The sequence below is a fragment of the Physeter macrocephalus genome, chromosome 14 (genome assembly GCF_002837175.3).
Source record: "Physeter macrocephalus isolate SW-GA chromosome 14, ASM283717v5, whole genome shotgun sequence".
In the NCBI taxonomy this organism is placed as follows: Eukaryota; Metazoa; Chordata; class Mammalia; order Artiodactyla; family Physeteridae; genus Physeter; species Physeter macrocephalus.
The window spans coordinates 117,647,482-117,674,585 of NC_041227.1; the positions used below are offsets into that span (position 1 = coordinate 117,647,482).

Genomic DNA, 27,104 nt, shown 5'->3' on the forward strand with positions numbered 1-27,104 from the left:
GCTCTCCTGCGCCGTACCCCCTCCTCAGTGTCCTCCCACCCGAGCCACGAGGAGCTCCCTGCCTTGTGTCCCCCACCCGGGCACACAGCCAGCCTTCCCTCCCCCCCCCCCATAGCCCGCACTTACCACCCCCACCCCACCCCCGCGTGCTGAAAGGTGGACGCTTGCTTAACGCAGAATTCGGTTTTGCAAACATTTATTGCGCTCCCTCCAAGTGCCAGGCACTGTGCCAGAGGCTGGGGGTTCCGAGACCACCAAGGCAGAGATCCTGGATCTGAGGAGTCCCCAGGCCGGGGCGGGGGACCAGTCAGATGCGAGGGCAACTCGTAACAATGCAACGGTGCTGGGAAAGATTTATCGGTGCACCGGGTCCTGGGGGAGCGGGGAAGGGAGAGAGGAGAAGTCGAGTCGGCAAGACTGCAAGGCTCAATTCTGCCCCGCTGTAGTAGGCGGGGGTGGATCTGCCAGTGAAACGGCGGCTTGTGGGCAGGGGCTTCTCCTGGGGGACCGGCTCTGAAACAGCCGTGACGATCACTGACTTTTATTGTGCGGTCTCTATGCCCGAGGCACTCCTCAGATCACTTCGCATCGCATAAACTCCTGAGATAGAGCCCATTATTATCTCTGCTCTGTGATTGAGGAAACTGAGGCTCAGAGGGAGGGAAGGATGTGTACGGAGGAGAGGGCAGGAGCTGCTGGATGAGTGAGCAGGTGGTTGTGGGTATTCGAGGGTGAGGACTGGGCCGGTGCGTCCCCTCCCCTCGCCCCCAGCACGCAACACGCAGCGGGAGCGTGGACCCAGGGATTAAGTATGGGAGTACGTCCAGTGAGTCAAGGAGAACAAATGAATCCATAGGCCCCCACAGCCTGCGGTGCATTGGGAGGCTGTCAGTGGCAGAATATGTCGTGATCACATTTCCCCTCCTTCCTCAAAAATTATCTACACCAGTGCTTCTCAAAATGTAATGTGATTATGAATCATCTGGGGGTTGTGTAGGGCTGGAGTGGTGCCAGATTCTGCATTTCATCTCCCAGGTGATGTGATGCCTCTTGTCTTAGAACCTCACTTTGAGTAGGGAAAGCCTAAATGAGACACATTTTTATCAGGGGTGCTAGAGTTAGAGAGATATCAAGAGTCATCTGATATAGGGTCAGATGATTTTTGACGAGGGCACCAACCAATGTGCTGGAAAAAGTAGATATTCTGGGGTTGGGGGGGGGGTCAATCCCTACCTCACACCACATACAAAGTTCAGTTTAAAAGGGACCATAGGGGCCGAAGGGTCTGGAATTCAAGGGGGTGGGGGGAGGTGCAGCATCAGAAAAGTGAAATAAATTACAGAATCCAAAGAGCACTCAGTAATTCAAACAGAGCAAAATTATTATGTTTAACGTAGAAATTGAACTTCAAATAATTCTTCTCTGTGTTTAATAACAACAGGTATGGCTCAGCTAAGCCAAGTCAGCTAGGTCCCCTCAGCCAGACCACCTGGCTTCTCTTAGCAAAAAGATAAAGCAAATGAGAGCTCTTGAAGTTTCACAGAATTTCTCACCTCCCTAAGAATGCAAACTGTATAAATATTCAGGTTTTAAAATAAAATCCCCCAAAGCCAGCTTTGCCAAATGAGGTCAGCTGGGTCTGGCAGGGCCCGCTGACTCCTCATCCGGGCCGGGTGGCGGTGCATCCTGTGACCAGGACATCTGTGACATATCGACACAGTCTTTGCCTCTAGATTGTATATTGAAACCGTGAAAGCAGAACTCCCATGGTTCAAGTTTATAGAAACACGTGACAGTGTTTGAAGTAGCTGAGCTGAGACTAAAACAGTCTGACATCACAGCCTTGGGGAAGATGATGGAAATTTCTTAATTTCTTTGGAAAATTGAAAAAACAGATTCTTTTCAGGTGTTCGATTGGCCACCCAAGCGCAGCCCTTGGGCTGCTGTTCTCTGGTTTTAGAAAATCACACAGAAATGCAGAGACTGTGCGGAGGACGTCAGCCACATCTTAGGATTGTGGGTATCAGACCGTGCTGGGTATTTTCCATGTACCCCCCCTCCACACCCCGCCCCCGATTCTTTCTCTATCCTACTCCGCTTTGCTCTGTGCCCCTGGAGACTGACCCTGATGGATTGTGTTACCTGGGCTCCCCTTACTTTGGACTTGCAGTTGGATTTGGCCAGTGGGAGCCACAGCAGGAAACTGGCGGGAGGGAGGGGAGAGAGGTCAGGGACTATTCCCCTCCTTTGCCGCACCTCCAGCTGTCCAGGCTCGCCCACACAGTTCCCTCCCGTCGGCCCTTTTTGGCCAAGGTAAAAGGCAAGAGTTTCCCACTGTCACAGACCCCTGGGTGACTCACCTCATTCCATTAATCCTGCCAACGGACCTAAGTGTCTCCTGTAGGGACCCTGGGTAATATGCAGACTTGCCCCTTCGCCTTTAGCTCCTGGTCAAGAGCTTCTGTGTCCTCATCTTAATTTGATATTGTGACACTATACTGACCGTGTGGAGGATGAATGGAGTACACTCATGTCATTAAGAACAAAGAAATGGGGGGGGTGTTGAATTGGGAGATTGGGATTGACATATATACGCTAATATGTATAAAATGGGTAACTAATAAGAACCTGCTGTATAAAAAAATAAATAAAATTAAATTTAAAAAGAGAACAAAGAAATATATGAGAATTTCTTTCCATCTCTCAAAAATAAATAAATGGGACCATAGGTCCAGATGGAGAGGTTTGAGGAGCAGGTGTATGGGGAAAAGACTGTATTTGGTCTGATGATCAAGTAGGTCATACACAAGAGTATCCGTGAGGTGGGGAGACATGTAAGTATAATACACAGTGTGCAATACTACAGCCACTAGCATGTTGGGCATTTAAATGCAGCTACTCTGTACTGAGGTGTGAGTAACGACAAAATACACACCAGACTTAAAGACTTGATACAGAAAAAAGAATGCAAAATACTTCATTAACAATTTGCATGATGAGCACATGTTGAAATGGTAATATTTTGCACCTAGTGGGCCGAATAAAATATTTTACTACACTTTTTAAAAATTAAAAAATAAAAGGGACCATAGGCATAACCATAAATTAAATTGAGAGAGCTTCTAGAAGAAAAAACATAGAAGACTATCTTCTCAATCTTTTGGAAGCCAACGATTTCCTAGAAAGGACATCAAAAGCATGGACTCTAAAACACAAAACAAAACTGACTTCATCAAAATTTAAAATTTCTGTTCATCAGAAAACACTGTCAAGAAAATAAATGGGCAAGCAGCAGACTGAGAGGAAATACAACATAGACATACATATATATATATATATATATATATATATATATATATATATATATGACAAAGGATTTGTATCCACAATAAAGAACTCCTGCCACCCAATAATAAAAGAAATAATAATAATAAAAAGAAAACCAACCCAACCAAAAATCAGGCAAAACATGTAAACACACGCTTCACAAAAGATGACACATAAATAGCCAATAAGCAGCATATGAGAAAGTGCTCATCCAACATTATTTGTTAGGGCATTGCAAAGTAAATCCACAAGCAGGTACCACTCTGCATACACTAGGGTGTTAGACTGAATAACACCTAAAGACTGGGCAACTGTCAAACTGCCATGTATTACACGGTACAATCACCTAAGAAAACTGGCAGCTTCTTTAAAAAGTTAAACATACATCTATCCCATGATCTAGCAATTCCACTTCAAGGTATTTATCTGAGAGAAATAAAACATCTATCCACAACATCTGTACTAGAATATTCAGTGCATCTTTATTCATAATTGCCAAAAAAGGGAAACAACGCAGATGTCCATCTACAAGTGAATGGGTAAGTAAAGTGTGGTACGTCCGTACAGTGGTATATTGACTCATCAGTGAAAAACAACTAATATTCAAAGATTATCCCCACCGTGCAACAACATGGGTAAATGTCAAAACGTTATACTGAATGAAAGAAGGAAGACACGAAAAATACACACTGTGTGATTCTTGGAGGGTTGTGATCTTGATGCTGTCACTGCACTCAGAGGCCTTGACCTGGCTGGTCCAGAAACCCGGTTTATTATTATTATACAAATTACCAAATTACCCCAGAAGAGAAATACTAACAGGCTGATTTTAATAGAGTAGAGATGTCAAAGAATTGCTCCCTCAAGAAGCACCAGATAGTCCTGCAGAAGAATTCTACCAAACATTTAACGAACAGTTACCTTGAACTCTTCTAGAACATAGACATAAAAGGAAATCTTTGGGCTTCCCTGGTGGCGCAGTGGTTGAGAGTCCGCCTGCCGAGGCAGGGGACACGGGTTCGCGCCCCGGTCCGGGAGGATCCCACATGCCGCGGAGCGGCTGGGCCCGTGAGCCATGGCCGCTGAGCCTGCGCGTCCGGAGCCTGTGCTCCGCGACGGGAGAGGCCACAGCGGTGAGAGGCCCGCGTACAGCAAAAAATAAATAAATAAATAAAAGGAAATCTTCAAAATTCTTTTTATGACGTTAACATAACATTGATACCAAAACCTGTCAAAGAAAGCAGCACACACACACACACACACACACACACACACCCCAACCCCACAAACCAGTCTCACTTATTAAAAAATCCTAAAAACTATATTAGCTGACAGTGTCACCAGAATACCAGAAAAATAATACAAATGATCAAGTAGAGTGTATTCTGAAAATGGTTTAATATTTGGAAATTAAATGGTTTACTCTCTGTTACTATAACTCCATAAAGGTAATCTATTACCAGAATAAAAAGTGAAATTTTCATATTATTATGTCCACAGATGCTGATTTTTCAAAAATGTCATTCAAAAGTGAAGGTGAACAAAAGGTAAAACATAGAGTTTTCATATATATCCTCTCCTAGATATATACCCAAGAGAAATGAAAATGAAAACACAAAAACTTACACAAGAATATTGAAGCAATATTACTCATAACAGCCAAATGTGTAAAAAATCCAAATGTCCATCAATTGATAGAGGGATAAATAAAATGGGGTATAACCATACAATGGAATATTATTTAGCAATAAAAAGAAACGAGGTACTGATCTGTGCCACAATGTGGATAAACCTCGAAACATAATGCAAAGTGAAAGAAGCCAGTCACAAAAGACCACATATTGTATGATTTCATTAATGTGAAAAATCCAGAATGGGCAAATCTATAGCGGCAGAAAGTACATTAGTGGTTACCTAGGCTGGGAGAGATGGAGGTCTGGAAGCGATTGCAAGCGGGTGTGAGGTTTCTTACTAAGATGATGAAAATGTTCTATAACTAGATTATAGTGATGGTTTTACAACTCCGTGAATATCCTAAAAACTATTGTCGTGTACACTTTAAATGCATAAAATTTATGGTACGTAAATTATATCTCAAAGTCGTTTTTGTAAAAAGTAAATGGTCTAAATCCTCCAAATAAAAGACAGAGATTGTCAGGATAGATTTAAAAAGAAAGACTTAACTATGTGCTAGCTAGAAGAAACTCACTTTAAACACAAAGACACACATGTTAAAAGAAAATGAGTGAAAAAAGACTTACCATGGAAATACTAATTGAGAAAGCTGAAGCGACTACATTAATACAAGGCAAAGTAGACCTCAAGACGAGGACTATTGCCAGGCATAAAGATGAATATTTCATAATGATGAGGGAATCAGTTAATCAAGAAAACATATCAACCCTAAATGTGTATGATTGTAATAATCAAATCTCAAGGTGCCTACCATCGCCAGAGTCATTTAACAACATTGCTCTGGGTGTGTTGGCCAATACGGGTAGATGAGAAGAAGAAATAACAGGGATAAATACTAGAAAGATGGAGGCAGTACAGATAACACATGGTATACCTAGAAACCCAAGGCAACTGACTAAAAATAGTAATAGAAATGATGAGAAAATTAAATAAGGTGGCAGAGTACACAACTGATATTCAGTGACTTTCCTATGAACAAAAATATTTATAAAGCATAATGTAAGAAAAAAATCCAAACTAAAATACCAATCAAAAGATTAAATACCAAGTTATAAACTGAATAGGAAAAGTAAAGGACCTATTGATATGGGAGGGGGGACCTTTAAAACACTGGGAAAGGACATATACAACAAACTATAACTCAGGGAAAAGGACAATTGAATACTGTAAATATGTCAATTCATTCTAAAATAATCTCCAAACCCAATGCAATCTCAATTAAAATATAAAGAGTATTTGCAGAGGGAACTTATTAAATGGTACAGAAGTTCTTCATGAAAAATAAGCATTGGTGAATAACAGGAAAATTCTGAAAAAGAAAAGTTATGGGACCAGACTGGGGGGGGAGGCATTAGACCTATCAGATATGAAATATTTCTGATATGAAAACAATTTTTTTAAAGTTTTGTACAGAAGAAGCCATCAACAACTAGACAAATAGAACAGAATAGAAAGTACAGAAATATTCCTCATGTATATGCTAATTTAACTTTTAAGAAAGATGACATTATAAATAAGTTGGGGGGGAGAAATTACTAAAAAAAAATAGTGTAGCTACATGCAAAAGAATCAAACTGGACTACTTTTTCACATCATATACAAAAATTAACTCAAAATGGATTAAAGACTTAAATGTTAAACCTGAATCCATAAAACTCCCAGGAGAAAACAAAGGCAGCATACTCTTTGACATTGGTCTTAGCAATATTTTTTAGATATGTCTCCTCAGACAAGGGAAACAAAAGCAAAAATAAACAAACGGGACTACATCAAACTAAAAAGCTTTTGGGACTTCCCTGGTGGCACAGTGGATAAGACTCCGCACTCCCAATGCAGGGGCCCTGGGTTTGATCCCTGGTCAGGGAAGTAGATCCCACATGCGTGCCGCAACTAAGAGTTCGCATGCCACAACTAAGGAGCCCGCCTGTGACAACTAAGACCCAGCGCAACCAAATAAATAAATTTTTTTAATCTTAAAAAAAAAAAACTAAAAAGATTTTGCACAGCAGAAGAAACTGTCAATAAAACAAAAAGGCCACCTACTGAATGGGAGATGATATTTGTAAATGATACATCTGATAAGGGGTCAATATCTAAAATATACCAAAAAACTCATACAACTCAACATCAAAAAAACAAACAACCCAATTGAAAAATGGGCAGAGGACTGAAATAGACATTTTTCCAAAGAAGACATATAGATGACCAACAGGCACAGGAAAACAGGCTCAGCATCACTAATCATCAGGGAAATGAAAATCAAAACTACAATGAGATATCACCTCACATCTGTGAGAATGGCTTCTATCAAAAAGTCAACAAATAACAAGTGTTGGCAAGGATATAGAGAAAAGGGAAACTTCATGCACTGTTAGCGAGAATGAGAATTGGTGCAGCTGCTATGGAAAACAGTATGGAGGTTCCTCAAAAAAGTAAAAATAGAACTACCATACAACCCAGCAGCTCTACTCCTGGGTATTTTTCTGAAGAAGAAAAAAAACCACTAATTCAAAAAGATATATGCACCCCTATATTCAATGCAACATTATTTACAACAGTCAAGATACAGAAGCAATCTAAGTGTCCATCAATAGATGAAAGGATATAAGAAGACGTGGTATATATACACAACGGAATACTACTCAGCCATAAAAGAGAATGAAATCTTGCTATTTACAACAACATGGATGGACCTAGAGGGTATTAAGCTAAGTTAAATAAGTCAGACAAAAACAAATACTATATTATTTCACTCGAATGTGGAATCTAACAAACAAAACAAAAGAACAAACCTAAAACAGAAAAAGACTCATAGATACAGAGAACAAACAGGTGGTTGCCAGAGGGGAGAGGGTGAGGAAATGAATGAAATAGGTGAAGGAGATTAAGAGGTATAAACTTCCAGGTACAAAAATAAGTGAGTCAGGGAGATGAAACGTACAGCATGGGGAATATAGTCAATAATATTGTAGTAACTTTCTATGGTGACAGATGGTAACTAGACTTATTGTGGTGATCATTTTACAATGTATGGAAATATCATATCCCTGTGCTGTGCACCTGAAACTAACATAGTGTTAGACGTTTGGATGAATGAGAGTTTAGAGCTGGAGAGCGAGGAGCGGGCTGAACCCCAGGACAGAGAGGATAACTCAGGGCAGTGTTGGCCAAGATGGCTGGAAGCCCAGGCAGGGTCACCTCACCCACCCAGGGCTTGGGCAAGCTGCTCCAGCCAGGGCAGCCACAGATGTTATAGGAAGATGAGCTTGACGCCAGAGGAATGAATGACTTGGGGGTCCATCTTTGCGGGGAGAGAAAGTACAGGAGGCATGCTCTGGTAAAGACAGAATGTCAATGGTCCTTTATCCTAGAGGTGACAGAATCTCTGCTTCAGGCTACAGGTCTGCATCATTTGGTTTGGCACTCAGCCCAGACACCGAAGAGAATGCAGAATAATTCCAACATGAGAAATGGGCTCACTCCCAGACAGAGCGTGAGTCAGAGGGTCTGAAGAAAGGACGGGCTCAGCCTGTTTACATCTCAGTGAGAACCTAGGGAAAGTACTGCAACCTTGGGTTTTTGGTTTGGTTTGGTTTTGTCTTTTGAGATTTCTGATAACTTCTCCTATTTCTTGTTTCTACTCCACCTCAAAAAGAAAGTTTAGATTTGTGATATAAGATATGCTCGCAGGAAAGGGCATAAACAAGACAACTCCACAAATGAATAAAAAACGAACACCTGGGTAGCCACCACCCCAATGAAGAAATAAACCCTTCCAGCCCCAGAAGCCCCCATGTGACCCCTGAGAGCACAACGTCTTCCCACAAAGATATCCGCCACGCTGACTTTTATAGGAATCACTTCTGCTTTCTGGTTTTACCCTCTAAGTATATAGATCACAATACAATGCCATTTCGTTGGGTCTGTTTTTAAATTTCATCTAAATGGAATCAGTCTTTTATATGCCTGGCTTCTTTCACTCAACATTATCTTTTTGTATTATTTATCCATGTTGTCTGTCATGTGCGTTGCTGATCTTTTCTCCCTCTCTGTGGGTGTGTCTCTTCGCTCTTCAAGGCATCTTTTGATGAACACTTTTTCATTTTAACATGGTCTAATTTATCAGTCTTTTCCTCTGTGGTCTGTGCTTTCTGTGTCTGGTTTTAGAACTCTTCCCCTACACCGCGGCCATGAAGATATGCTCTATTATCTTTAAAAAGCTTTATCATTTTGCCTTTTACATTTAGTTTTGTAATCCACCTAAAATTGACATTTGTGTGTGATGGGAGGCTGGGGTCAAGTCTCACATTTTTCTACACGGGTACCTAATTGTCCCAACACTACTTATTGAAAAGAACACCCTTCCCCCACGACTCTACTGTGCCACCTTTGTCATCCGTCCAGTGTCCATACTGTACCTCTCTTGGACCCAGGGAAGATGGGTCATGACCCAGGCCACAGGCTTTAACATCCAACATATTATAAACACACACACACACACACACACACACACACACACACACACACACACACTCATGTATTAAAAAACACGGAGTGTGTTTCTTCACATTTGGAACATTACTGCTTGTGTCACATCTTCTGTTTTCTTTCCTTCTATGTCTCCAGTAAAACGTATTGATTCCCCATTTCTATTACCCTTGTTTCTCTATTTCCCATCCTTTTGTTTCTCTGTGCTCCATCCCAGATGGTTTCTTCTGATACATCTTTCGGTGCACGATTATCGTTTCAAATGTGTCTAATATGAAACCCACCTGTTGGAGTCTTCATTTTAATGATTGTATTTTTTCAGTTCTAGAATTTTATGCCGTTCTTTTTCAAATCTGCTATGTCATTTTTTATACTTTCTGGTACCCTGCCAAAAATTTCCAGCCTGACTTTTACCTCCTCTTCTCCTTGAAGAACAGTTGTGTTAAGGCCATTCCTGCTATTTTCAATATCTGGACTCTCCGGGGGTCTGTTTCTGTTGTCAGCTGTCTCTGAACACTCTCACTAGTGGATTCTTGTCTCCTCATACATTGGATTTTATTTGAAAGAAACGATTTTTAAAATAATTGGAGTCTTAGGCTGTTGCTATTTTCCTCCAGAAACGATGTTTCATTGGTATCTTTATGATACCTGGAGGTAGGGGCCGGGAGGGTGTTACCAGACCAGGACAATTTCATTATTTGTACTTATTTATTTATTTAGAGTTGATTTACAGTGTTGTGGCAATCTCTGCTGTACAGCAAAGTGACTCAGTCATGCACATAGAGACATGTTTTTTTAATGTTCTTTTCCATTATGGTTTATCCCAGGAGAGTGGATATAGTTCCCTGTGCTCTACAGTAGGACCTTGGTGTTTATCCATTCTAAATGTAATAGTTTGCATCTACCAACCCCCAACTCCCAGTCCATCCCTCTCCCTCCTCCCAACCTTGGCAACCACAAGTCTGTTCTCTATGTCCGTGAGTCTGTTCCTCTTTCGTAGACAGGTTCATTTGTGCCATATTTTAGATTCCACATATAAGTGATATAATATGGTATTTGCCTTTCTCCTTCTGACTTACTTCACTTACTATGATAGTCTCTAGTCACATCCATGTTGCTGCAAATGGCATTATTTCATTCTTTTTAAATGGCTGAGTAGTATTTCCTTGTATATATGTACCATATCTTCTTTATCCATTCATCTGTAGATGGACACTTAGGTTGTTTCCATGTCTTGGCTATTGTGAATAGTGCTGCTATGAACACAGGGGTGCATGCATCTTTTTGAATTATAGTTTTGTCCGGGTATATGTCCAGGAGTGGGATTGCTGGATCATATGGTAATTCTACTTTTAGTTTTCTGAGGAACCTCCATACTGTTTTCCATAGTGGCTGCACCAACTTACATTCCCACCAGTGATATAATATGGTATTTGCCTTTCTCCTTCTGACTTACTTCACTTACTATGATAGTCTCTAGTCACATCCATGTTGCTGCAAATGGCATTATTTCATTCTTTTTAAATGGCTGAGTAGTATTTCCTTGTATATATGTACCATATCTTCTTTATCCATTCATCTGTAGATGGACACTTAGGTTGTTTCCATGTCTTGGCTATTGTGAATAGTGCTGCTATGAACACAGGGGTGCATGCATCTTTTTGAATTATAGTTTTGTCCGGGTATATGTCCAGGAGTGGGATTGCTGGATCATATGGTAATTCTACTTTTAGTTTTCTGAGGAACCTCCATACTGTTTTCCATAGTGGCTGCACCAACTTACATTCCCACCAGCAGTGTAGGAGGGCTCCCTTTTCTCCACACCCTCTCCAGCATTTGTCATTTATAGACTTTTTGATGATGGCCATTCTGACTGGTGTGAGGTGATACCTCGTCGTCGTTTTGATTTGCATTTCTCTAATGGTTAGTGACGCTGAGCATCTTTTCACGTGCCTACTGGCCATCTGTAGGTCTTCTTTGGAGAAATGTCTATTAAGGGCTTCTGCCCATTTTTTGATCAGGTTCTTTATTTTTTTCTTGTTGAGTTGTATGAGCTGTTTGTATATTTTGGAGATTAAGCTCTTGTCGGACCAAGACCATTTAAAATTCAAGTTCAAAGTCTGAGGTTTCCTGGGACACCCAAAAGACGGGAAAGCTGAGTGAAGTCCACGTGGCTTGGTTTATTTGCAATTCACCCTTCTCCCAAAGTGCAGCTCTTTGGGGTCCTGGCCTAAGGTGATAAAAAATTACATATATACCAGATTTCTCACCCTTGGAGGGCCCCGCACTCCTAGCTCATCCCTAGTTGCTTCCTCTGAATCAGTAAATGCTCCCAAGGACAAAGGTACCTTGCCTACTCAGTTCATCCTTCTGGGGTTTTACTTGCAGACCTCAGCCGGGTAATCCTTCACACTCTTGTTAGCTCTTCACTGCTTTTTAAAAAAATAAACTTTATGTTAGGGAATAATTTTAGATTTACAGAAAAGTTGCAAAGTTAGTACAGAAAGTCCCTGAATACCCTTCACTCTGTCTGTTTCCCCTAATGTTAACGTCTTACATAACCATGTACATCGGTCACGTCTAAGAAATTAACATTGGTACTAACTAAACTCCAGATTTTCTTAGTATTTCGCTAGTCTTTCTAATCCTTTTTCTGTTCTGGGATCCAATCCAAGACACCACATTGCAGTTAGCCTTCAATGTTTTTGAGAATATTTTAAAATATATGTCTATTTCATCCAGCTTCTGAGGGAGGATGGTCCTATTTACTTCGTCTTACATTGCTGCCCTCCCCCATTGTTTCACTGGCGTTCCTAGAAATTAAAAAAAAAAAATCCTTTAAACAGTCAACATAAAAATCTCGAAAGCAGTTTTTAGATTTGTATAGTGGAGGAAGTTGAACAATTGAGCTTGCCACCGGCTGGGGATGGGGGAGCTGTAAGTGGAATAAAGGATGAAATGTATGTGAGAAAACAAAAAACTTAGTGTTGGCTCAGACTATGCCCCAGAAACAAACAAACTGCAAAAATCTCAGTGGCTAGGGACTTCCCTGTTGGTCCAGTGGTAAAGAATCCGCCTTACAATGCAGGGGACGTGGGTTTGATCCCTGGTCAGGGAATTAAGCTCCCACGTGCCGCGGGGCAACTAAGCCCACACGTCACAACTACCGAGCTCGCATGCCCTGGAGCCTGCGTGCCACAACTAGAGAAGAGAAAACCCGCACACCACAACTAGAGAAAAGCTCGCGCTCTGCAATGAAGAGCCCGTGCGCCACAACTAAGACCCGATGCAGCCAAAATTATAAGTAAATAAATCTTTTTAAAAAAATCTCAGTGGCTAAACACATAAAAGCCTCTCTTGCTCATAAAAGCAAGTCTGGTGCTGGCGTGGAAGATAGTCAGCTCTCTTCCAAGTGGTGACTCAAGGATCCAGGTTCTTTCCAGCTTTTGGCTCACCCGTCTTTGCTGGGTGTAACACTCTTGGTCTCTCCCCACACCTTTACTTATTTGATCGATGAATTGGAAGGAGGAACAAGGCATGTGTCACCCAGCCCTTTTTACTTCCCTTCCTCCTGGGAGCTGGCTCGCCTGCAGAGACTGTGTGCTCTGCACTGCCTGTGAATGCATAGTGAACCTAACTCTGAGGTTCAGAGTGGAAAGCTCACTCTCCTACATCCAAAACCTGGTTACTGTACCTATGTAAACACAACTTACACTGTTTTTTTTCCCCAAAGGTTCACGCATCATCTAAGGCAGTGGTTCTCAACCCAGAGTAATTTTGCCTCCCAGGGAACTATTTGACAACATCTAGGGAGATTTTTGATCGCCTGTATTTGGGGGGCAGTGAGGAGACTGACAGCATCTAGGGGGTAATGGCTAGAGCTGCTGCTACGCACAGGACAACTCCCCACAGCAAAGAATTATCCGTCTCCGAATGTCAACAGTGCTGATATTGAGAAACCCTAATCTAAGCGGAACAAATGACCATCTTAGATCAGCAGAAGTGACTTTGTCCGAGCAAGTCCAAACCGGAGGGGAATGGATGGGGGTGACAAAGTAGCACCTGTCAAGCTAGGCCCTTTTGGGGCCAGATTTTGTCTGCCCTGCCAAAAGCCCTTTCTAAACCCTTCCCCGCCGCTGGGACTTACATTTCAGGCCGGGTTTTCTCAGGTGACTCAGAGCAAACTCAGTCTCTTTAGGGTTCTCTCTGCTCCTTCTTTCTCCTTAAAGGACTCTAAATCCTGGAGGTCTTTACTTCCCATCAGGGCCTAGAGCACCAGGGGGCAGCCTTCCTCATTGTCTGCCTGTGCTAGCATCACTGGGCCCTCCGATTTCCCGTGGGCTCCAGTGTGGCTGTTTCCTCCTCCCCATGTTGGCTGCCCCATCCCCTCATCCTAGCCATGGCACCACCAGCCATGGCCAAGCCACTCTTGGGCACATGGATGGCACGAGGATGTGGTGAGGCTGCCGCAAGCCCATTGGTCCAGCAACCCTTTCGCTTCCCTGCTCTCCCATCCTATGATGGCAGGGCACCTCCCAGTGCTCCAGGTAGGAAGCAGGCCACAAGTGTCCTCTCCTCTCAGATCTGCAAACCTACTGTGTATGGGGGGGGCGGGTTTCTATCCATTGCCCCCACACACACCATGGAGAAGGACCAGGTGCAGGGCCCAGACCACTGCCTCACTCCAGGGCCTTCTTCCCAGCTCTCGCACCACTTCTGGGCCTGGAGGATCTATTTCTTTTTTTATTTTTGGCTGCGTTGGGTCTTCATTGCTGCACATGGGCTTTCTCTAGTTGCGGAGAGCCGGGGCTACTCTTTGGTGCAGTGCGCGGGCTTCTCATTGCAGTGGCTTCTCTTTTTGCGCAGCACAGGCTCTAAGCGCGCGGGCTTCAGTAGTTGCAGCACGCGGGCTCAGTAGTTGTGGCGCACGGGCTTAGTTGCTCCATGGCATGTGGGATCTTCCCAGCCCAGGGATCTAACCCTGCATTGGCAGGCGGATTCTTAACCACTGCGCCACCAGGGAAGTCCCTGGAGGATCTATTTCTTATGGAGTCTTCAAACCTCACTCCTGGCTAGGTGTGGGGCTGGCGGTGGTGGAGGGAAAGGACCTCACAATGCACATGAAGGCATCAGGCGTGATGCACAGTACACCCCACACCCTCTTCATAAAAATAAAAATTGGGGTAATGCTTCCTTTACCCTCCCGAAATGGCAATCATCAATAATATGCCTTCTCGCATACTTAATTTTTAAAAATCACAATGTAGTGCCTGAGCTGTAATAGAGGGGGAAAAAATCGAAGGAAAACGATTTGTAACCAAATAACACATACTCAAAGTGTCGATGCTGAGGCCTCATGACACTAGAAAACACAATAAAGTGTCAGATGCTTGCCCCTGCTTATAACAAATAAGTTAGGATTTAAGAAAAGCAAGAAGATCAGAAATTATTCTGTATAAGAACCAAAAAATAAAAGAGCAGAGATATACTATTAAACACTAGAATAAACATTATTTTAATCTGTGTTTTTAAAACTGTGATTACTGGGACTTCCCTGGTGCTGTAGTGGTTAAGAATCCGCCTGCCAATGCAGGGAACACAGGTTCGAGCCCTCGTCCGGGAAGATCTCACATGCCGTGGAGCAACTAAGCCCATGCGCCACAACTACTGAGCCCATGTGCCACAACTACTGAAGCCCGCGTGCCTAGAGCCTGTGCTCCACAACAAGAGAAGCCACTGAAAGGAGAAGCCCGTGGGTCACAATGAAGAGTAGACCCCGCTCGCCACAACTAGAGAAAGCCCATGTGCAGCAACGAAGACCCACGCAGCCTAAATTAAATTTAAAAAACGGGCTTCCCTGGTGGTGCAGTGGTTGCGAGTCCGCCTGCCGATGCAGGGGACACGGGTTCGTGCCCCGGTCTGGGAAGATCCCACATGCCGCGGAGCGGCTGGGCCCGTCAGCCATGGCCGCTGAGCCTGAGCATCCGGAGCCTCAACTGTGATTACCTTTTGTAGTCTGAGATAATAACAGAGTTTTCACCCATGTGAACCCCTGTCCCTGCCAAATGAATGCTAGCAGCACCCCCCAAGCCGCCAACATTGTGAAATTCAAAAATATCTCCCACATCACTCTCACACACACACACACACACACACACACACACACACAATCTCCATCCCCAGCACCCGGGAGTTAACGCCTCAAAATGAATGCTAGCAGCACCCCCCAAGCCGCCAACATTGTGAAATTCAAAAATATCTCCCACATCACTCTCACACACACACACACACACACACACACACACACACACACACAATCTCCCTTCCCAGAACCACTGAGTTAATGCTTCAAATATTAGCCCAGCAAGTGGGTAAAAATTCCACCTGTACCTATGGAAGTATATATGCCAAAATATTCACAGTGGTTTTCTAAGAGAGGAGGAGAATAACAGGAAACGTTACCATTTTTTTTTAACACACCTGCACCGTGTAAAATTTTGCTTGCAACCTGTGTGACCTTTGCAATCAGAAAAAACAAACAACAGAACTATTTTGGAAAAACGGTATGTCAGGGCTCCCTCTAGTGTGCGTGTTTGTTCTGTTCCTTTCAAGAAGGATTCAGTTCAACGGTGGGAAGCCGCTAATTAACTTTTTAAAAGGCAAGACAACTCAGCGCGGCTCCCCAGCCTTTCTGCTCGGCCTGCTGGTGGCTCCAGGTACCCGGCTCAGCCCAGCCGGACAGCTTCCCTCACCCTCCGCCTGCACCGCCGCCCCGTGGCCCAGGGCGGTACTGCGCCCTCCGGGAGGCGATGGAGAGGAGGCGCAGTGAGCGCTGCCTGTGGACCCCCTAACTTCTGTACCATCGACCACTTGGCAGTCTGGTGAAGCTTATGCGCCACGCCTCAGAATAATGGTCTTTGTAAACATATAAAATAATAGACACATGCTTAAAAGAAAAGCAATAATAAATGAAGTGGTTATCAAAATATAATTGTGTAATACTGTAATAAATGTGCTTTTTAAAATTAGCACTTTAAATAACAACTCCAGCGGCAGATCTAATAACTAATGATTTTCCAAGTAGTGAGGTGCGTACACAGTATTTCAAGCTATCGGTGACAACTTGAACTGCTAGTGTCTGTGATTTTTAATGGGTGACAGTCACGGCATTGTGAACACTACTCATCGTATAAGGAAAGATAAACGTTACGTCAAGGTTAGTGAAAAGTCAAGATGTACTATTTTCCCGCCCAGATTCATGGACTCCTTGAATTCTACACTCAGGACCTCTGGGGTGCGCGGCCGGGGACATGGTTAAGACCCCCTGAAAGGGCATGGGTTTGGGAGAAGCGTTCGGTGGGTTTTCGGGTGCGGGTCTCCGTGAACCAAGGGTAAGTACTGAAGGGAACAGCAGAGGCGCCTCCCCCGGTTGGGGGACCCACGCGGCCCCTCCCCGCCCTTCCTTCTCTCGATCTCGCCTCTGGAGGAAGTTAAAGTCCCGCGTGGCCCGGAGAGGAACTCCCAGCTCCCTGCCTCTCCCGCTTGGCCAGCGTTCACCATGCGGCCCCTTGTCCTGCTGTGGGGCTGCCTCGTGCTCCCAGGTGAGATGGGGGGCGGGGATGGAGGGATGTGGGGCTTATCCCCAACGTCCTTATTGCTTACTCTTATTGCCTGTTGGGTCTGCAAGAGAGGGACCTCCTGAACCTACCTTTCCTTGTGGGGGTGACCCAGCCCAGCCGCCTGATCCTTCCAAGCTTCACCCCACCCCATTCGTCCTCAGCCCTCAGAGGGTGCGGGCACTTGCTGTTTCTGGAACCCAGAGCCAGGTCTTCCCCCAGACCTGTGGGCTCCAGACCCTTCATGTCCAAGTGGCTGTGAGAGTGCCTTTACCTCTTTTGTCTTCATTTCCTGACTCTGTGCCAGCCCTCGGGCAGACAAGACACCCCTTATTTAATGTTGCCACGTTAAACTCAGCAAATATTTCCTGAACCTCTGCTGTACCACTCACAACAGCCCCGAGAGATAAATTATCCTATTTCATCAATTCACAAGCCTGCTTTTCTTTTTTTTCTTTCTTTCATTTTTTAACCTTTTAACATAAAAAATTAGGATGCATCTTATAATTGATGTCAGTTGTTCAAATGACAGTGTTTTTTTCTTAATGTTGTATAAAATTATGGTGGTTCTTACATATGATAGCATCTTAATTCAATGAAATAGGACATTGTCATCATCTATAGGTGAGAAAACTCAGAGGGGTCAAGCAATTTCCCCAGGGTCACACAGCTACTAAGTGGCAGTGCTGGGATTCAAACTCTGGGCTGTCTGAATCTAGTAGATCTTCCCCATCACCAGCCTTCAATATGCCAGGTTTAGGGAGACAGCAACAGTCCTGTCCCAAGATCCCTCGGTGGCAGAGTGGAGTACCAGCTCCGACCAGGGCTGCCCTGAGAAGGGGGAGTGACTGAGGAAAGCCTTCTGATCTTGATCCTGGTACTTGAATCAGGGAATTTCAACCTTCACCCCTGCTGTGGTTTCAGGTTATGGAGCCCTGGTGGGCCCGAAGGAGATCAGCGGCTTTGAAGGTGACACCGTGTCCCTGCAGTGCGTCTACGGGGAAGAGCTGAAGAAGTACAAGAAATACTGGTGCAGGGAGAGCGGGTTCTTGATCTCCCGCTGCTCTGGGACTGTCTACTCTGGAGAATATGGCCAGAAAGGCAGGGTGTCCGTCCACGACAACCCCCGGCAGCTCAGGTTTGAGGTGATCCTGAGGAACCTCACCCTGAAGGACGTGGGACAGTACTGGTGTGGGGTCAAAAGAATGGGCTTCGATAAGACTTTCTCGGTTTCTTTGCTCGTCTTTCCAGGTAACAAATGTCCCTCCTTCCCTGGGAGGGGTTCAGGGTCATGGAGGTGGGGGCTGGAGGATGGCACCTCCCCACAATAAAGGACAGGCTGCAGCTCAAATGGTGGGGAGCTGAGAGCCACGTACAGGTTTGGGGTGTTCCTGAGATATGACCTGCTTGCTCAAAATGGCTTTCTCAAGGCCTCTGTTTGAGGTGTAGCTGGGGAAGTTCTGAGAAATTGGTCCTGGGGAGATTAGGGTTCAGGGGTCAAGGGTCAGAGGTCTGGGAATGCTGGGAATCAAGGATCAGGGAAGGTGCTGAGGGATTGCTTTTGGACTTGTAGCTTCTGCTCGTCTCCACCTGACAGTCACCACAGCCAAGCTGGGGAAGACAGGGGCAGAGGCCTCTCCATTCACAGGGGCCTCCCCATCCGAGCATGCAGCACCCTCTCCGTATGCAGGGACCTCTCCTCACCCGGCATCCTCTCCATTTGCAAGGACCTCTTCTCACCCAGCAACCTCTCCGTACGCAGGGACCTCTCCATATGCAAGGACCTCTCCATATGCAGCAACCCTTCCAAATGCAGGGACCCCTCCTCACCCAGCAACCTCTCCTCCTGCAGGGATCTCCCACCAAGCCACACGGCTGGACAGCACCTCAACAGAGGACACCGGTTTTGTCCCCATCAGAAGCAGCTCCAAGCCCAGGTGAGCCCCAGGAGACCAAGGCCACCTTTTCGGGTCATCACTAAACCATAAGGTGCCCCGGAGCGAATAAGAACACAATACTCAGGGCTTCCCTGGTGGCGCAGTGGTTGAGAGTCCCCCTGCCGATGCAGGGGACACGGGTTCGTGCCCCGGTCCGGGAAGATCCCGCATGCCGCGGAGCGGCTGGGCCCGTGAGCCGTGGCCGCTGAGCCTGCGCGTCCGGAGCCTGTGCTCCGCAACGGGAGAGGCCACAACAGTGAGAGAGGCCCGCGTACCGCAAAAAAAAAAAAAAGAACACAATACTCCTTCCTCTGGGAGAACACAGCTTCTTGTCGTGGCCGCAGACAGGCAGAGAGGGCAGATCCAGCCCCCATCCCACCCACTGCCCAGCAGGGCCCTGGAGCAGTGAACGACCTACATTACGGGGGCCAGCAGCCCTTTTGCCTTGGACGTGCAGGCCCACCCAAGGTGAAGGGTCCGCCACGGCCCCAGTCCCCACCTGGCTCCCTGCCCGGCTTCAGGGACAGCCGCCCCAGTTCAGTAGCTCCTGTTTGTGCACTTTACACCGGGCCCTGTGCTAAGCAGGAAGCTGTGGGACCAAACAATGGGATGTTTTCTTACCCAGCTGGAGTCCCAGCCTGAAGGACTGGCTCTTGGGTCTTTATATATAACTGCCCTCCATCGCTGGTGGCCAGGTAACTACTCATAGGTTCAGACCCAGCTGAAAGTGCCTCCTGGGGCTGGCGGTGGGGGCTGAGGTCCCTTCCCTTGGGACTAACCAGATGTTGTGGTCCCTGGTACCCTCTGAGCTCCTTGGGAGAGATGGGGGATACGACTGGGACCCAGAATAAGAAAGCCCAGTGTGCTGCCGACATCTGATGACAGCCGCCAGGCTCCTTCCTTCTCGTCCGCAGGGCGTCCCTCCCGATGACCCGCATGTTGGCCCCGGTCCTGGTGCTGCTGGCGCTTCTGCTGGTCACAGGCCTGGCCGCGCTCGGCAGCTACGCGCTCCAGCGGAGGAAGAAAGGTGAGCGGTGTAGACGGGAGGGGTGAGAGGCTGCCAGCCAGGGGCCTCGCTAAGACCCACAGTCCCCCCACCGCCCCAGAGAGTCCTCGCGGACCTCGGTGTATGCGTCCGAGACGTGGGCATCAGGATCCCTGCTCCTCTTTCCTGAGGGACCCGCAGAGCCGTCCACGCTAAGCACAAGCAATTCAAATGGGGGAGCAAGAGGCTGGGGGGCTCTCATCTTGCTCTGGTCTGTCCGACCAAGCTCATCAGCCACTTCTCTCCCTGTTGATCCCCGTGAATCCATGTCCAGTCTCTGTAGGTTCTGCTTCTTGTACGAGGACTGATTACGGGGGGAAGTGCAGGCCTGGGCACTTGAACTTGAGCAGAGTGTGCGTTATGGCCCCGCACGTGCCGCTGGGTGTCTAGAGGTGCTCAGCTCCTTTCAAGACTTGGCTTCAAATTCCAGCTCTGCCACTTTTTAGCTGTGTGACCTTGGGTAAGTCAGCTAACTTCCCTGAGCCTCAGCTTCCTCAGATATATGCCCAACAGAAATAGAATAGAAGCCACACGTGTGATTTAAAATTCCCTAATAGTCACATGAGAAAAAGAAGAAACTAGTGAAGTTCATTCTAATGATACACTTTACTTAACGTGATATATCCAAAACATTATCATTTCAACATGGAATCAATATAAAGATACTAATGAGGACTTCCCTGGTGGCGCAGTGCTTAAGAGTCCGCCTGCCAATGCAGGGGACACGGGTTCGAGCCCTGGTCCGGGAAGATCCCACATGCCGCGGAGCAACTAAGCCCGTGCGCCACAACTACTGAGCCTACGCTCTAGAGCCTGCAAGCCACAACTACCGAGCCCACGTGCCACAACTACTGAAGCCCGCGTGCCTAGAGCCCGTGCTCCGCAGCAAGAGAAGCCACCGCAATGTGGAGCCTGCGCACCGCAACCAAGAGTAGCCCCCGCTCGCCACAGCTAGAGAAAGGCCGCGCGCAGCAACGAAGACCCAACGCAGCCAAAAATAAATAAATAAATGAATAAATTTATTTAAAAAAAAAATACTAATGACACACATCGCAGCTAGAGAAAGGCCGCGCGCAGCAACGAAGACCCAACGCAGCCAAAAATAAATAAATAAATGAATAAATTTATTTAAAAAAAAAATACTAATGACACACATTCTACATTCATTTTTTCCAATTGAGTCTTTCAACCCCAGTGTAATTCAGAGTAGTCACATTTCTGGCGCTTAGTGGCCATGTGTAGCTCCCGTGGTGGATGGCCACAGATTAAGAGGGTTTAACCGAAATAACAGTAATGGGAGCTGACTTGTGCCCGGCACTGTGGTGTGGCTTATGTTGTTTTTATCTCCTTTAATCTCCTCAATACTGTCGAGTTAGGAACTACTTATTCGACACCTACAAATACCCCCAATTTACAGGGCAGGAAACTGAGGCACAGAGTGTGGTTAAGCAGCTTGCCCTGTGTTTGTATAGCTGGAAAGCGGTAGAACCAGGAAGCCAACTTTGCAAACGGGCAATGTTGTCCCAGCGCTGGTGGCCATGGTGGGGAACGCTGGGCCTGCTACGTGACTCCCCTCTGTGTGACCCCCAGGAAGAAATGTCAGCTTTGCCCACGTCCCTAGGCCCCCTCAGAGGAGTCGGGAGGAGCACACAGGGTGAGAACGTTCCCATCACAACCTCAGAGTCTCTTAGCACCTTGCCTCTCCAATTGTGGTCCCCAGCTGGCAGCGGCAACGCCCCCTCGTAGCCTGTTAGCAACTCAGACTCTCAGGCCCCAACCTCAGCCTACTGAATTAGAATCTGCATTTGAGTAAAACTTTCCAGGGTCCTGTACACACACTGAGATTTAAGAAGCAATGACCTTGGCGTCCAGGATCACTTCCCTAGCCAGTTTCTGGCTCACGCGGGGATATTTCCATGTACCAATCTCAAAAGTCCAGGTCGTTGCCGAGGTGCTGGGGTTCTCGGCCCAATCTGCTTGCCAGCTCCCTCTGGGGAGCCCCAGGTGCAAGGAACACAGTCCACCTATGTGGGAGCAGCTGCAGGCTACTCCCGGCTACTCCTGGCTTCAAGGTGCTCCATCTGTTGCAGGAAGGGGGACCCCTTCCAGGGCCCGAGAGTGGGCTCTTGTCTAACACTCAGAAATGAATTGTCTGAGGAGACACACGAGCTGACAAAGCAAGAGACTTTATTGGGAAGGGGCGCCCGGGTGGAGAGCAGGAGGGTGAGGGAACCCAGGAGAGCTGCTCTGCCACGTGGCTCGCAGTCTCGGGTTTTATGGTAATGGGGTTAGTTTCCGGGTTGTCTCTGGCCAATCTTTCTGACTCGGGGTCCTTCCTGGTGGCCCACGCATCACTCACCCAAGATGGATTCCAGAGAGAAGGATTCTGGGAGGTTGGTAGGACATATGGACTGGAGTCTCCTCTCTCCTTTTGACCTTTCCCGAATTCTTCCAGTTGGTGGTAGCTTGTTAGTTCCACATTCCTTACCAGGACCTCCCGTTTAAGATAACTCATGCAAGTGGTTACTAACAGGCCTGGCCAGGGTGGGCGGTTTCAGGCAATGGTCCCCTTAACACTTCTGGTCTCTTTCAGCTCACCTGGCCACGGAGACACAGAGGAAGGAGAAGGTCCATCTCTCCCACTTGGTAAGGAAGGAGGCAAGCCCAAGCTCAGATCCCTCTGGGTCCAGAAGTCAGGACTCCCAGGCCTCTCCGTCTCCCTGCCTGGTCCTCCACGGCTGACCTCAAGGCAGGACTTGCTTCCCACATCCAGGGAATCTGTGTGAGCCCCGAGATCTGCCCTTCAGGCTGCCCTCCTCACCCAGACTTCCCACCGGGTGCCAGCAGGGCTCCGCTCCAGGCCCAAGGCCCTCTTCCCATCCCCCCTTTTAGAATCAGAGAACTTTGGAGCTGGCTCCACAGGGGGGCTTTGATATCACCTAGTCCAGACTTTCTCTAAATTTGGTGCAAAATCCCTTACGGAACACCTTGGGGTGGGAGTGAGGGGGCTATTAGAAATACACTCTCCTCGACATCAGTCCCAGCCAGAACCTCTTGGGGTGGGGGCCAGAAACCTGAAATTTAAACGCTGCCCCGGGGGATTCTGATAGCACACCAGAGTGCGACTACCAATGGACTCTAGTCTGCTTTTGCAGAAGAGAGAACTGAGGCCCAGAAAGGGAAAAAGTCTTGCCCAAGGTCACACAGCAGGCTGTGGCCCAGATAGAGAGCGGGATCCAGAGCTCTCGACTCCCATCTCTCCTCTTTCCATAACACCCTTCTCTGAGCTTTCGTTGGCTCTGAGACCAAGGTGGTGTGGGGCTGCGGGTGTGGCTCTGGAGACCAGGGGACAGAAAGAATGGGGGTCCCTGTGTCCTTCATCCTGGAGAGAGGAAGCTGCCCTGAGTCTACCTGCTGCTGGGCCCTTCCCCGACCCCTGCAAAGAGAGACCCTCTTCCCACACCAGCACTCCTACAGAGAGAGTCACTGCTTAGGAAACCGAAGCCTCATCTGCCTCGCCAACACCACCCCCCCCGCACCAGCCTCTCCTTCCTCAGCTGTTTACTGAGATGCCTCCACCCTGATTCCCTTAAACCCTGGAGCAGGAAAGGGGGGCTGCCATTGCCTTCTTTCCTGGCGCCAGCAGGGACAAAACACTCAGGCCCGATCCCCCTAGGGAGGGGCTGCGGTGGGCTGGGGTACTGGGCCTTCCTTCACTTAGGAAGCAGCTGTTTTTATCTCAGGAAGCTCAGCAAGACCAAAGGGGTGGACGGGAGTGAGGGAAAGGTCATGCAGACAGATGGAGGGGCTGCCACGGCCACTGCCAGGGCCCTCCTCCTGGCTCGGCGTCCTGGGGCTCACCCCTCCCCCAGCTCCGGAAGAGGGCCTGGGCTCGCAGGGAGAACCTCCATGCCTTGCCACCGTTTTTCTGGTGCCTCGAAGTAGAGGCTCTCATATAGATCTCGTATCGTCAACAACCCAGAAAATGCCTCCACGCTCGCTGGAACAGCCCAGGGTCCACTGCGTGGGCAGATGGTAGCGGTCCTGGCCACAGCCTACATGTATGGTTTGCTCTCTGCCCCCTGAGGTTCTTTCCTCAAATTCTGTCACCCTTGAGAAGGTGACACTTCTGCAGCTGTTGGTGGTCCGTGGTCAGCAGTGGCTGGGTTTGGACCAAATCACAAAGCTGTCAGTACGGGATTCATGGGAAATGGACCTGATGTCAGGAGTTCTCTGGTCCAACCCCAGCTCTGCCATGTCCTCCCCACAGGCAGGGCTGGGACGCACGAGGGCCGCGAGTGACAGCATTTGTGAATTCTCCCTCCCCCTCCCCTATTCCTTCCGGCCCTCATCCCCCCAGTCACATCTCACCCGAGGAATTCTGTTCTGACTCTTACCTTGTCCCCGTAAAACTGAAGGTGTCACCAGAGGTGGCTCAAACATCTACCTCTGCCCCCATCTCCCACACCTAGGGTATTGATAGAAGCAGGGGCCCGGTTAGTAGACAAGGGACACTGCCACAAAGAGAAGTGTGCAGGACGCCCTACCAGGAAGGCAGCAGAGTGTAGGAAAGAGTCTGAGGCCAAAGAACCACGAATACAAGGCCCAGCTCAGCCACTCGCCAGCCGTGTGACTTCTGGAAAGTTACATCGCTGCTCTGAGCCTCGGCTTCCCCATCTCACGAGACTGTGGTTAGGAACGAGTGAGATGAGACACCTCATGGTTATCCAGAAAATCGGAGCTTCTTTCCTTGGCTTCGGTGCCTATCAGGCCAGGGATTTGCTGGCCGGGCCGCCTCAGGGCAGCTGTGCTGTAAGGAGACATGGCTGGGGAACAGGAGATGGAGGGGCCCGGCGTTCTGACCTGAGGACCCATGGGAGCAGCTGAGCCCAGGTCAGGAGGTGGGCTTCCGCACTCGCTCGGGACTACCCACCTCTCTTCCCTGGGCCTCGGTTTTCTCATCTGATCAGGGAGGGGTTGCCCAGACCATGATCCCTAAAGAGTTCTTCCTGTGCTGTTTGTTATTCGGTGAATCTTTGAGGTGTCCAACTTTGCTCTCTCCGGGCCTGGTACAAAGAACCTGCAGCCTGCACATTCTTCCCGCTTCAAGGATAGAAATAATAATCGTGGAAACAAATTAATCATTCCAGGAGTTCCCAGTTGTTGAGTGATATCACTCAAATATCAGAAATATTTATTATAACCCTAAGGGAAAACTTTCTATCCCCGTTTTACAGCTTGGGAAACTGGGCCTCAGAGAAGTTAGGTGACTCGCCCAAGGTCACACTGAGACATAGTAAATTGGCCGTAAGGACTCTGACTCTGCAATCCACCCCCCCTGCCTTTCCCTCCTCCTGCTCCGGCTTGCGGACCATCCCTGCTGCCAAGAACAGGCTGTTCTGACTGAGTCTGTGTTTCAGCCACTGGGGAACAGCGGGGTCCCAGAGTACGCTGCGATCGAACTTGCAGGGCCCACTGGGCCTCCTGCCAGCCCCAAGCCCTCTGCCAGCCCCAGCGTGGAGATCCGGTGCCTGAGCCAGGTGTGGACAGAGGGCTCTGGGGGTCTGGAGCCACCTAGCCTGGCTCCACTCAGACAATACAAGGAAGTGGGGGAGGTCTCTGGCCTCAGCATCTACCCACCTTCCCCATCATAACCAGAGCTTAGACCATTTCACCCAGGAAGCCAGGGCTCCTGACCTCACATCCTCATTTCTTCTGATCCAGAAAATTCTTGACTAGCATGGTGAGAGCGACAGCTTAAAGAGTTCTGAGCAGGCAGGATTCCCACGTCTGCAGCCAGAACCGGGCCTGAGGCCATGAGGTTGATCTCCCAGGGAGTGGGGCCTCGGGGGGGCCATGAATCAAAGCCTGGGGGTTCTGGGAAAAAGGAGTGGTTAGTCCTGTGCCCCCCCAGATGGACAGGCCCAGGATGTGCAGAAAAGGCTGGGCTGGACCCAGCAGCTACCTGGAGACCGGCTACCCCCCAGCCGGGCTCTGCTTTTCAACCCCTCCTGTTGTCTTTACAGACTTCAAAGGAAGACGAAGCCTCGTGGCAGACCCCTGAGGGAGACGTGACCCCAGGCCCTCCCTTCCCCGTGTCTGGGGGCGAGCCAGACATTTCTAAGTTCATCTCAGTCTAGCCGCCTAACGCCCTCCGTGAATCTCTGGAAGGGCTGAATTTGCGCTAACTTGGATAAGTTTTCTGCTACGGCTTCAGAGTCCTCCTGCCAGAGTCCAGGGCTCTCCTCCAGCCTCCCCAAGCTTTCTCCCTGCGTGCCCCAGCTGACCCGGAAGGCTTCGTCAGCACTGGAGCCTGGAGTGGTGGCTTCACGGTTCCAGCTGGAGACGGGGACCTCCCCAAGAAGGTCACGTTCCTGGGCAAAGCGTGCAGCCGCTGGACCCTCAAGGGGCCAGGCAGGGCTCAGGGGGTCTGGTCCGAGTTTGTATCTGCTATGGGAACTCCCCTGGGCCTGGGTGCCCGGTCACAGGCCGCTCCTAACTCCCCCTCCAGACCCCACCTTCTCTTCCCTTCCTTCCATCCTCAAACTCAAGGTCAAGTTCTCCTACATAAGCTGGTGAGGAGGAGGGAGACTGCTGGGTTAGACCGGATTCTGATTTCTCAAAGCGGGGCTGTGAACCTCCTACATCCCAGTCCTTCAGGAAGCTGGTTGAAAAGATAATTCCTGGGCCCCATCAAGAACTACCAAAAAGGAACTTCCCTGGTGGCGCAGTGGTTAAGAATCTGCCTGCCAACACAGGGGACACAGGTTAGATCCCTGGTCCGGGAAGATCCCACATGCTGTGGAGCAACTAAGCCCGTGCGCCACAACTACTGAGCCTGCGCTCTAGAGCCCACGAGCCACAACTACTGAGCCCGTGCGCCACAACTACTGAAGCCCATACGCCTAGAGCCCGTACTCTGCAACAAGGGAAGCCACCGCGATGAGAAGCCCGCGCACCGCACCGAAGAGTAGCCCCCACTCGCCGCAACTAGAG

At 48.0% G+C, this 27,104-nt stretch overlaps 1 protein-coding gene across 4 annotated transcripts; it reads left to right on the forward strand.

The window, feature by feature from the left end:
- Positions 1–17,044: 17,044 nt before the first annotated feature.
- Positions 17,045–27,098, forward strand: CD300LG (CD300 molecule like family member g). 4 transcript variants are annotated; one of them, XM_055090398.1, is made up of 7 exons: positions 17,045–17,111; positions 18,051–18,377; positions 18,979–19,063; positions 19,978–20,090; positions 22,702–22,754; positions 25,529–25,648; positions 26,135–27,098. In XM_055090398.1, the coding sequence occupies exons 1-7, from the start codon at positions 17,069–17,071 to the stop codon at positions 26,246–26,248; spliced, it is 855 nt and encodes a 284-aa protein (XP_054946373.1). In that variant the 5' UTR covers positions 17,045–17,068; the 3' UTR covers positions 26,249–27,098. The 4 variants fall into 4 exon arrangements, with proteins under 4 accessions (XP_054946373.1, XP_028355103.1, XP_028355105.1 ...); XM_028499302.2 differs by lacking the exon at positions 25,529–25,648 and having other exon boundaries at positions 18,889–19,063; XM_028499304.2 differs by lacking the exon at positions 25,529–25,648.
- The last annotated feature ends 6 nt before the right edge of the window (positions 27,099–27,104 follow it).